The 13,148-nt window shown below is 43.1% G+C and overlaps 1 protein-coding gene across 1 annotated transcript in view; it reads right to left on the reverse strand.

Moving 5' to 3' along the window:
- itgbl1 (integrin, beta-like 1) overlaps positions 1-13,148 on the reverse strand; it is a 59,872-nt gene that overhangs the window by 5,515 nt on the left and 41,209 nt on the right. Inside the window, exons 8-9 of the mRNA XM_069663320.1 lie at positions 9,334-9,450; positions 2,311-2,457 (exon numbers count right to left, since the gene is read on the reverse strand). Coding sequence (XP_069519421.1) covers positions 2,311-2,457; positions 9,334-9,450 — 264 coding nt within the window. The remainder of the gene's footprint in view (positions 1-2,310; positions 2,458-9,333; positions 9,451-13,148) is intronic.

The raw sequence follows: 13,148 nt of genomic DNA on the forward strand, positions 1-13,148 counted from the left end.
TACTGTATTAAGGACTGGACGGGGGAAACAAATCTACTCCTGTCTGCTTCAATTCTCTCCCAAAGCTCACGCCCACAGGTCCGGCAACTATGTTGTCAGTCTCCACAATTTCTATCTACATAGAGCGGGCTCCAGGAAGCATCTATAGGAGGCAGAGGGGGGGGGCGGAGAGGTGAGGCTGAGCGGGAGATTGTTCTGGTGTCTGAATGAAGCGGAGCGTGGAGAATGAACATGCTCATCTTCATTTTCACACCCGGCACGGCTCTGCGGGGCCGGACCCGCCGCAGACGCTCTTATTCTGCAGATTCAACGCAAAACATTTGAGGAGGAATCCTTTTTTTTTCGTCAATTGCCACCTAATGATACATAAAATGTGGTGGCAATTTGCAGGGATTCATTTGAAACACAAATGATACAGCTGACAGGAAGCTACAAAGGGCTGCGACTAATCCTAATTTGTTATTTGATTGTTTGTTTAAGCCCATAAAACTCCAGAAAATGGTGAAAAATGCCCCAATTGTGAGGCTTTCAGATTGTTCCTCTTATTGCACCATCACCGAGGAACAGGAAAGCAGAAAATTGTCACATTTAAGAGCCAAATGTCTCGATTCATTCTCTATCAATCGGCAAATCTTTTCAGCTCTACATCTGCAGTTAAATGTGTTATAAACTTTTGGCCCTCTGCCGCGTGGTACTAACCTGATAAAGCAATGTAATTGTGGGTTTGGAATGAATTTGTAATTTTAATATTTAAAGATACAGTACGTTGCAAACTGTTGCTCTCATTTTAATGACTTTCTGTCTGCACATCAGAGACAGATAGAGTTGCATCAGCCTGATCTCGCTGTAGATATAACAGTTTTGATTGAGCTGTTTCATACATTTTACACTATGAGATTCGTGCTAAGGAGATATATAGTTCAGTTATTTCTTACAATAATTGAAACACCCAACATTTTGGGTTGAAAGTGACAGTTGTATCATACAACAGTTAGTTCTGAGTGCTGATATAGAGAACAACATCACTGGGACTTTTCACTCTGTGTATCACTCCGCCTCACCCAGGTGTTCTGAATACTGTCAATTAACATTACAGCAGTCTGTGTATGTCTACATTATCAAGCTGGTACCTCTGAATCACACAGGAGACTCGTATTTCACTGGTTGATGAAACATTAAATCAAACCGATAAATGTCTGCAGTCTTCGAAGGAGGTCTACGGAGGATGCGCCATTCATAGCCTGCGTAGACCGCTAAAGCTGAACTGAAATGAGATAATCTTGTCTACAGAGGATTTCCTTTTTGCGTCACCAAACGCTGCTCCTATCGCCTAGCAACAGGTAGCTAGCAGGCCAAGTAGCTAGCGTAACAAACGTCACGTAACTTAACCTATTATTTTAAAGAGAATTTGTTTCAAGGGCCCTTTCCTTTTTTTTACATTTGTAACGCTAGCTATTCGATTGAGTTGAAACCAAAAACTTTTACATTTAAAAGTTTATTCCTCGGCTGCATAGGAGTCTGCCATCTCATTTTCAATGCATCTCGAGATACGCTTGGCCGCGAAGGATGCACCCGATGGATCCTCCGTGGGACAGGGAAAAGGAGGACGCATTTGACGGCTGCATCTGAAGGAGCCTTCGAAATGAGACAGCCTTTCGAAGCGCCGCTGTGACGCAGTCAGCCTTCAAACATGCCCTTCAAAGGATGCAGCCCTTGAATTGGGACACAGCTACAGAGTGCAGGAGAATTTTTGGGTTGCTTGGCAACAAAGATCCAGTTATAGTTAGGTTGTTGAACTAGTTGAGTTGGTGGAGCAAAAATATTACTTTTTACTACTATGTGCAGCTTGTATAACTGTTGTATAAACGCAATATCACACTCAAGGTCGTGCTGTTGTACTGAATATCAGCACTGCTGTTATGATCTTTGGCCTGCAATGATACAGAGTAACATAACCCTAACATGGCAATATTTGGCATTATTACACGGTCTTATTGTGTACTCGATTCTGATTGGTCAATTGCAACGTTCTGCAGTCTGTTATTTCAGCATAGCAGACCGTTGCTATGTATACCAGACCGTTGCTATGGACGGAGTTCTAACCTCAGACGCTGAAGGACTTTATCCCTGACTTATTTGTACCTTTGCTTCTAATATTTTAAGCACATTTCTTCTCCTGACACTGATATACTTTGAGTTTAGTAATATTTTCAGTGCAGGTTGATATTGCTTTATTTTAAGGACATGAAAACTCTCCTTGACATTTGCAGAAACTTCCACCGAGCAGTTATTAAAAGAGAGCTTGCTCACCTTTTCCACTGCACACCACTCCGTCAGATGTCTCACAGAGCTCCTTGCTCTGGGCGTCGCTCATGTCACAGGACCTGGGGAACTGGCACAGCTTCCCGAACCAGCCGTCCTGGCAGATGCAGCGTCCGCACGAACAGTAACCGTGACCTGGCGGCGGAGGGCAGAAGGGCCTTCATTTAAGAGGAGACAGAATATGGAGCATGGCAATGAGAAAATAAAAAGCACTAATAGAGGAAAAATTAATAAATAAAGCATTCTCAGACGGAGAGAAAAGTCAAGAGAAATATCACTAGAGAGGAAAAAGAAAGCAATAAAGCACATAAGCAGAGAAAGTTGACAGTGCAGACGTTGAACCTTGACAGTAATAGGCAGTACAAGCAGACAGAGCCACAGGAAGACGGCAGAGACGCAGCAGGCTTATTGTATTTCCCCCCGGGGACATGAAAGGAACTGTCATCACTGGTCTTGTCCTGTCCTTAATAAATCTGCAGCGCTTCAGAGGGAGATGAAACACAATGAAAGGCAGGAGGAAAACACGCGCACACAAACACACGGGAAAGAAACCAGGGTCGTTAATTGGTTGAAACAGGAAATGGGTGCTTGGATGCCTTAATAGCAGACAGCATCAGCTTACACACCCACACACACACACATCTACTCCTTCATCTCCAACAGGACCCTCGAATCACTCACAACACGCTCACTTCAATACAAATCATATCATTTAGCGGCAGGTACGCCATTGATTGCTTCCTTCATGTTCACATGTGCTCACAGACGCCAGGTTGAAGAGGTGGTAATAAGAGGAGTGTTTTTCCATCATTTTCACATCATTGTAAATCCATACTGTGCTGCGGGAAATTGTTTGATGCAGGGCTGCATCGATTCAATCATACAGCTGTTCAGGTCAATTTGGATTTTTCAGCTGAGACTTCATGCCTCTTAAAGTCCTGAATTCAACCTAAGACAGACGTGAATACACGATCACTTAAAGACCTTACAGATTAAAAGTTAAACAAGGAACTGATTCTAAAAAAGAATTCAACATTTAAACTTTCAGTGTTTGCGCACAATGTTCAGTGAGTATTTCCATAAAACATCACCATATCTTATAGCATTATTAATCATTTTAATCTGCGTCTACTTCCCCTGATGGATGTAGATTTACACTGATGAAAAAAAATGTGGCAATTATTTCTAAAGTAATACATTCAGCAAAACAATGGTTGACGTCATGGACGCTACAGGGGACATACTTCTTGCTCTACAGTGTATAATTTCAACATTTACATTAAGCTCTGACTTGCTAATTTGTTAGCTTTGGAGCTGCTGGAAGATTTTTGACCTTTGCACAGCAACAAGCTAGCAGTTTTCTCCTGTTTTTAGCCCTTAAGCTAAAACTAAGCTAGCAGGCTGCTGGTTAGCTTCATACACTGTAGCGTACAGATATCACAGGCTTTCATATCTTACCTCTAAAGGACACAGTGAGTTTTTAAAGTCAGTTTTATGCTGATTTCCTTGATTTCTCAGAGCAAATGAGTCAGAAAGACATAAAATATTCACTTTCTTGCACAGATTATAGCTAAACACCAACACACCATGAAACCAGCAGATTATTACTCACTGTCTCAAATCTGTATCATCCACCGCCACTCCTACCTTCCTTTGTTCACTGTTTTTAATCAATCACAGGTAGACAGAGGGGGTGTTGGATAAAGGATGTGTGTATGGTTATAAATGAAAGTTAGCTAGCTTCTGTCTCAGGCTGGAGTGGAGTGGCAGCTATGGCGGCCATGCATGGCTGCCTCAATCAGCTAGCCAGCGAGAGCGCTTAATTGCTTTGGAGGAAAAGCAACCTCGCCCTCATTCAATTAGTCTGCACCTGTCTTTCACAGAGCATTGTGATATTGCATTTGGAGGGGGTTTGTGCAAGGCGAGGTGGTCATTGTGGTGAATCTGGTATTTAACCCAGCAAAGATCTGCACTGTGTGCAGAGACAGCCTGTCAGAGGTGAAGAGTTCACTGCCACAGAGAAAGCAGGGTGAGTCATACGGGGGAGAGAAGAGGGGGGAGGGAGGGGGAGATCTAAGCTCGCCTCTGTGCACAAGGTGTTGCAGCACTGCAAACATTTCTATCATATTAAATCGTGTGTTTTTATTAGAGTCACATTCTTTTAAGGGTGTTGACTTTAAATGGATAAAAGAAAAGCTGCACAAGATTAAAGAAAAATACACTCTGTCAATCAATATTTTCAAAACTTTCAAAGAAGTTTTAAAGGTAACGATGAACATGTGACTTCTTTTACCAAAATAAAACTTTCAATTCTCAAGAACAGACAAAAAATACTTCATAGGGAGCACATTTCTGTCCTAGTCACGCCCCTCAATCCTCAAAGTTTATAATTCTGTTACAGAAAGCTGACAAGGTGCCGCCCATTTGCCTTCAACCTGCATCATTTCTAAGCGCCAGCAGGGGGCAGCTCCACTGTTACAGAAAGTATACTGATTGTATAGAAGTCTACGAGGAAATGAGCCTCCTTTCACTTGATTTATTGCTTAGGTTGATATTTTCTTTATGAGTTTAATGTCTTAAATACAGCATGATGTTCATTTTGTACAATATGGCTCGACTTAAAGTAAAATAGACAAAAAATTACGGTATGCTTTAGAGTGTGGCCACCTGTGATTGACCAGTCGCTACCACAGCGACCTAAGGAAAAGCCCTGTTCATTGTTCGGTTGTATAAAAAAACACTTTGAGGAGTTGGCTGGTCTTTTTTCTGTGAATACTTCTGTTTAACGCCGTTTTTTTGCTAGCCAAAACTACTGTGAGTTACAGAGCACCTTGCTAACCAAGCTTTGGCTAGCTGATATGGTTAGCTGATAGCTTCATGCTCCTCTCAAGCTCCACCTTCAAGGCCAAAGATGGTCACTTTTGGTTCCAAATAAATAACATGTTGAAAGCCAAAATGTCAAGGCTGTAAAAGTGTGGTACATATAACAATGGGATAAGTGGCTACATCTACTTCTTGAACGCATCTTGAATGTGTGAAAATACAGTCAGTATTTGCCAATAATAGAAGCCTCAAAGACACTCCAAAGAGGTACTGAAAGAGACACTGAAAAGAGGTAAGACAGAGTGTCATGTCTCTTTGTTACGCTGATGTATTTAGTACGAACCAATTACATCACTTTTTAGTTGTGTGTTAATGTTAAGTATAAACTTGTGTATGATGGCATGTTCCTGTTTCTAACTGGTACTCAACTTACAAACTGTTGATGCATCATGATGTCTGTGTTCTGAGAGACTGGACAGGGAGGAGGAGCAGGGTCCCACTGACCGGACCCTGGGTCCTTGGCCCTGGACCAGCTCCTGAAGTAGGACGCAGATGGATCCTCAGGGTCTACTTCAACCAGGTGTCCAACAGCACCGATAGTGGTGAGACTTAGTCAATGCTGAGCACATTTTTTACATGTAATAGCATCTGTACCACCGATCCTATTGATGACAGTGTAAAGTGGCTTCTCTTTCTTCCTGTTCTCTGCGTTTGTATAAAAATCTTCAGGGCCAGGTGCGGATTGAGCGGATGGTGTAAATTTATACGCATACATCCTGTGTCATTTCTCACTTCTCTCCTATTTGTTGTCTGCAGCGAGGCCCAAACATCCAGGGGCGCTGACAGCACCGTTCCCTAGATTGGGAAGTTTCTTAGAGCCCCCTCGCCATAAATTTACTTTCTGTTTTATCCCCACTCCTCTCTCTGTGTACACAGACTTAATTGTCACCCTGACAGCATGCGTGTGTGTGTGTGTGTGTGTGTGTGTGTGTGTTTGTGCGTGTAGCTGTGCTGCTCGAAGCTCAGACAGGCTGTCCCTGGACACCCTCATGAAGAATTGTCTCTGGACAGCCAAGCGCACAATGAGCCCCGGTAATCCATTCACATAAATACTGCATCCCCCTTTAAAGGAGAAATTTACACTCCACTGCTGCAATGCACCACTGATACAAAGTGGCACAGACGACCAGAACAACATGAAAAAGCCACAATCAGAGAAAGGCACCGACACACACACACCTATATGGAAGCTGGAGGAAAGGAATAAGCGGGTTGCATGTTGATTATTCAAGAAACACAGCGATGGAGCGACACATTACTCCGACAAAAGCTTGAACATAGTTTAACAAAGTGTTTGATACACCCCTTGGGGAAAAGTTCCTTATAGATCTTAGAGAGTTTGGGGAAAATCTGCACTCTGTGTACTCTTTGGAAAGCTGTGCATGTATCATCTCGCATCCCTTCTCCAGCATTTAAGTGTAAGAAGTCCAAAAATATCCCAGAGTTGTGTGTGTATCCAGAAGAATTGCTGTGTTTCATCAATGCACAAATTAAACAGAGAAAGCTGTAAACATCACACAAACAATTTGTAACCGTAGAGCAAAAAATCTCTCACAATGAGACGTATCTTCGCCTCGCTTCCTATCTCTCCCCCTCGGTCTGACAGCATCAGCAGCTTCTGCAAAGCGGAATATCAATTCCAATCCGGCCTCTAATGTTTCTGTGCAATCTATCCATTACACTGGTTGTGCCTAAATGGCTCAAATTAAGGGCACGAACTTCCCAAGACCTCAGACAAGAAGCTTCAAAGGCTCTGAGCAATTTCTCTCAAATTCAGCTGAAGGGTTTAGTGGGCTGTGCCTGTGGATATCAAAGAGAGCAGATAGGATCACGCTGTATTGATCTTCAGATTCAGCGTCTGCTCCTGGCATCGTTTCAAAGTGGGTGAGTGTGTGTGTGTGTGTGTGTGTGCAAATGCGGTGCAAAATGTGTGGAGATTTCTGTGCAATAATTAGGAGAGTAGCGGTGAGTGTGTTAGCACATCCGTAGATGCACGTCTGATGTTGAATGGAGCAGTGAAGTGGGCGGAGATAAAGACGTATTTTCTTCTTTTCTTCTTTCTTTCTTTCTTCTACTTTTACCAATTATATTTTGCAGTGATTGGTTAATCAGGGCTGCATGGTGGTGCAGTGGTCACGATGTTGCCTCGCTGGAAGGTTCCTGGTTCGAATCCCGGTTTGGACGAAGTGGGCCTTTCTGTGTGGAGTTTGCGATGTGGGTTCCCTCCAGGTGCTCTGGCTTCCTCCCACAGTCCAAAGACATGCTCGTAAGGTTCACTGGTGACTAAATTTCCCGTAGGTGTGAATGTGAGCATGTCTGTCTCCGTGAGTCGGCCCTGTGATTGGCTGGCGATCAGTCCAGGGTGTACCCCGCCTTTCGCCCAATGACAGCTAAGATAGGCTCCAGCCCCGCCTCGACCCTGAACAGGATGAGCGATATACATAATAGATAATGGATGGTTATAGTCATTTAAATTTCTGCTTTTTTTCGAGTCGAAGCCGGAGCAAATCATCAGCCTTCACCACAATCCTCACTGGAATCAGGAAGAATACCAAAGATGCTGAATTGATTTAAAACAGCCTCAGAATTCAAACCTCAAGTGTAATCTTTACTGTTGGTGAGCATCTCAGGTAACAGAATTACATCCCCGGTGATTTGAGCTTTCTCACAGCTGAAATGATTGTCACAATACTGTAGTTAACGTTTCGTCTCACACAGGCTGTGCTTCACATCACATCGGGCTTTATGCGAGACAATTTTCATATTCTTTACTTAAAGTAATAATCTGAAAGATTTTCATTTAAATAAATGTCTGTTAAGTCTCTATCTATCGCCGAATGAGGTAACACAATGGTGATTGAGCCTATGGCCCACTGATGAAAGCCTTTGCATTAGCAGTATTAAAGACTGGGTGTCTGTGGCGACTTTTGCAGAAAAAAACACAAGCAGCGCCCAGTTAGTGACACGTTTTCCATCAGCCAGCAGTGGTTGGTCTGCCAGAGAGGGTAGGCGGAGCTAAGCGGCTGCTTTTCCGGTCTCTGCAAGTGTTGCGAGTAAACAGTAATCTACTATGGCTGAACAAACAAAGAAAAGATGGATGACTACAGATACAACTTCAAAAATAAGTGAAAATCCAAAGAAAAAGAAACAAACTCGACGCTCAGATGAAGCAAACAGTCTGAAAAGGAAAGTGACCGTCAGCCAGGAAAATCAAGAGTTACAACCGGAGCCAACCGTGGACGTCACACATGCAACACTGTCTGGATATATGGGAAGTGTGCTCCCACAGTTACAGTTTATCACCATAGGTGCCGCCAAACAGAACAAAACTGAGATATTTGAGATTAACACTTTAAATCTACTGTCCTTTTGTTTTATCATAATTTTTTTGACCATTTATGTTTAGAAAGAGAGGACAAAGTTGGAAACAGGGGAAGAGGGAGTGGGGATGAGACGCAGTAAAGGGCCGAGGGTGGGAGTAGAAATGGAGGGCCGCTACATCGAGGACTGAAGCCTCTTAACATGGGACACACGATTTAGCCACTGAGCACCGATGTGACGTACTTTTTAAATGATTCCGAGTTGCATTCAGCATCATTTCTGCATTAACATGCTCTTGTTAACGCTCTTAGCCGCACATTTTATGATTCGGTTTTTTGAGTTATCAACTTCTGCTGTTGGAATTCAGCCGACATAAACATAACGTTGCAGAGGGAGTCAGTAGTCGTATTGAGCAGCAACATACAGACACAAAAAAAGAGGAGATGGGTTGACCCCTAGTTGGATGTTAGAAAACATCCTCTACAGCAAAGTGGTCCTTGACTTTGATGGGAGGGGGTCAAGCTGATATGCAATTGATTGAAATATATAAGACTATTATAGAGCAGGTGATATTACAACGTCAGGTGCAAGAGAGACCCAGAGGCAGTCTGATTCACCTGTGAGGTTTGTTCCTAATCTTAAACCACTCGTGTGTGCCCCTGAAACATGTTTGTACTGTTGTTTTTTTGCACGAGGATGCCTCCCACTTCTTTCCTTTGTACAGTTCGTCATCTGTTTCTTGCCCTTAATGCTCTTAATGAGTCAATGAATGTGTGTGTTCAGGCGTGTGTGTGCGTGCGCTCTCACCTCCACAGACCTCTCCACTGATGTCCTCACACTGACGGTCGTCACACTCACAGTTTTTGCCATGAACACGGTTGTCCCCGGGTGGGTGGCAGGTACACTGTCCACACCGACACTGACCTACAGAAACAGGAACAGAGTTATCATCTAAAAAACATCCAGTAAAATAATGTCTTTCCCTGAAGTGTGTCATGTAATATTTACTTTCTGATTCAGCCTGTATTTCAAGGGAGTCATTTACATACTTACAGTAGATGTGACGAATTTAAACTAGACTCTGCCTGACAACATCCCCTCCAGCCACACGGGGAAATCTTCTATGTAAATCACTCACTCTAATAAACACTCTTACACTCACACACACACACACACACACACACACACACCTCGAGATGTTGTGATACCACTTCAATCAGCGAGCTGCCAGTGAAGGAGGCCACAGGGGAACTCAGCGAGTGTACGTGCTGGCTAATGCAGAAACTCATTAGAAAAACATCATCTATTCTGAACTATCATCGGAGGTGTGCAGCTTCTCTGCTCATTGATCATCTGAGCAGGTTACTCAGAGTTATGTTCATCATGAGTGTAGATTGGGCCACATGCACGAGAGCTTCTTTTTTTTTGTTAAACATACTGTACAAACTTCTTGCTGCAAATAATTTATGTGCTATGATTTAACATTTTTTTCTTTTAACAATTTTAATACATGAGCAACTGTAGCCCTTTTTACAGTGCAATTCTGCCACAGCGCCATACTAAGCTGCATATAATTGCACATAAGAGCAACACTTCTGTGTGTCTTTGTGTGTAAAAAGTGGCGTTGCATTGCTTGGATGCATTTAGAATCTCGCGGAAAAGACCAGTCTTCTCTTGGGAGAAGCCGCTTGGACTCTGGCCCTTTAAGAAACTGCCTGCTGCTTTTAAAAGGAATCAGAGGAGCTCACTTGATTGACCATTATTCAAACCTGCCGGATCCCTCGCCCATTCACTGATTTACAATGCATTCTTCCTGCTGTGTTCTTCCAAGCCTGTAAAGCCGCCCCAGTGTGTGTTTTTACACGGCGTTGCAGGAGCAGAATGTGCGCGAGGTGTAAACAAACAGCGTTGTTTTGACCTGACGATGTTTGGCCTCCGTTACTACCTCCGATGGCGGCTCAGAGGCGGAACGCCTTCGCCCCACCATTCAGCCTCTGTGCGTTTTACATAGCAGACGAGGTGTAATAATCCCCCCTTGAACTGGCAGTGTAAAAGTGGCTAATGTTACTGAGCAGAGTAATGTAATCGAGCTCTAACTAAGGTCGGGTTCAGACTACGAGAGTTTTTAAATTCAATTATATATCTGGTTGCATCACGAGCATAAGAAGGCACTTATATATATTTCACTCTTTAATCGCAAACATACACTCACTATAAGACTTGAAAGTAATGGGCTATCACTTGCTACAATATACTATTAAGAGAGTTAGCATGTTTCGCCTCAAGTGATGTCGTGTAATCTCACGGGACAATGAAATGAGAAATGCTTTGCAGTGAGGAAAAACAAAAGCAGAATGCTAAACAAGTCTGAATGAGATCTTGGATCAGCAAGAACTGGAGGTTGTTTTCAATCAGTAGCATGCTAGCTGACATTAGCTTCAAAGCTAGAATGTTTACCTTTTGGTTCGAAACATTGTCAGCTACTCCGTCCCTTAGTAGACTTTTCTCTCATTAAATTGCAGTCTGCTTGGAAAGGACTCGCATAATTATTCTGATTTTAAATATGAAACATCGAAACATTTTATCAAGATGGTGCTAATTGGCTGAAGCTCATTCAGACTGTTTAAGAAGGGATTGTTAACCCCCCACACACAAGATATTCTGGGCCGATATTTGGTCCCGACCAAGGGCCGAACGCAGAATTCTCCTCAGATTGTCAGAAAGGGTTAATCTTTTAGTCTGAGCCCAGCCTAAGAATGCAAAGTGCATCTTTAAATATTACTACCTTAACCCTGCATGACAGAAGGCCTAGCATGAAATATGCATCTGTGTTGTGCGCTCTTTGCTTTGCTCTCACAGGAGAATAACACAAACTTGGACATTTTGAAATGTTCCCATCCAGTGACGCTACAGACAGCCAGAAGGCTCGCAAACAGGTGAGCTGCACACCATGAAAAATAATTGCACAAAGGGAATTTCCCAGCTCAGTGAAGACAGATGGTTAAAACGCAGCACACTGAACGCCTCTCTTTCTCTTTTCTTCTCTTGTTATTGAGCGGGGTATCTCCTTTTTGCACAATCATTATTCACTCTGAGTGTTTCCCCTGTTTGTAGCCTGCAGGGCACATTTTGTGTTTAGTGCCACTAAATAACACCTTAAAAAATATCCATTATGTTCATGCGCCTGTCTTTATCTTCTGATGACTCATCGGGTGGAATTAGGGGCAATAAAAGACCGCTACTTGACTGACAGCGTCATCTAATGTGCTGTCCCTGTCACGTCACTGTCAGTTTTTATGACCACACACACACACACACACACACTTTCTGCCTCTAGAAACCTCTCCTCCTGCTTCACACACAGCATACCACCATCTGCTCGGGGGACTCAGTTACCCTAGCAACCGGTGATGTCATAACACCGTGCCTTATCGATTATCGCTCCGGTCGTCATGCCGTCTACACCAGTGTGTGCCTCTGCGCTGGTGTGTGTTGGTGTTCAATTTGCCATCCTGTCTGAGGTGAGCAACACCTTTAATGGCAGATTTGCAACAGCAGACAGCAGACTGACACATTCTGGATCTACTTTCAGAGAGATGGTCACAAATGTATGTATAAACACAGGTCAGGTGAAGGTGACCTTTCATAGAAGAAAAGCATGTTCACAGATGTTTCAGCAGCTTAAGCTAGAGAGGGGCTACAGCAGGAAGAATGCACTGTAAATGGGTGAATACTTCATCAGAGAGGGGTCGGGCAGGTTTGAATAATGGTCAATCAAGTGAGCTCCTCTCATTCCTTTTAAAGGCAGCAGACGGTTTCTTAAAGGGCCAGAGTCAAAGCGGCTTCTCCCAAGGGAAAACTGCTCTTTTCCTAGGGACTTCAAATGCATCAAAGCAATGCAACGCCATGCCACACGCAGAAATAGTGTTCGTATGTTCAATTGAATGCAATCTTAAATATTCCAATCAAAGGGAAAGCTGCAAAATTCCCCAAAAATAATATATATTTTTTGGTTTAGGAAGTATTTACCGCCGAGACACTCCCGAGTAAAAGGTGTCACATTCCCAGTGAAGTGGTCTGAACCCGGTGGAAATGCACGCCCATTTTATGCCAAAATCAGGAACAAAATCTGCATAAACACAACCACTCCTCTCACCACAGAGCTGCGAAACTAAAACACAAAATTATTGCATTGCACCTGTTTGTGCCACAAAAAAACACAAAGCTCTTTGACTCAACAAAAAAACCTCAAAACATTTCCTGATATTCACAGCAGAACAAAAAGCGATTCAACCTGGATTTGGATGGATGGATTCAACTAACACATTCATTTGGCTGTTTTCAAACCACTCTGGCAGACTTGTTACCTCCAAAGCTTGACACAACACATTTAATAAATCTAGTGTAATGACGGCCCGCTCCATGAGGTGTTCTACCCTGTGGTGTGAATGAAAGCAGTCCATTAGTGCCCAAATTGAAACACCTAACAAACTGGTGTATTGTCATTATCAGGTATATTAATTGTATGATAATAAAGATAATGATATTTAGATGAAATCCATTCACATGGCAAGCAGCACTTACACCATCCATTGCTACAGAGTCAGCACAGATATCGAACA

Source organism: Semicossyphus pulcher, unplaced genomic scaffold, assembly GCF_022749685.1.
Source record: "Semicossyphus pulcher isolate SPU_LCO1_2020_fin unplaced genomic scaffold, fSemPul1.0.p SCAF_15, whole genome shotgun sequence".
NCBI classification, from domain to species: Eukaryota; Metazoa; Chordata; class Actinopteri; order Labriformes; family Labridae; genus Semicossyphus; species Semicossyphus pulcher.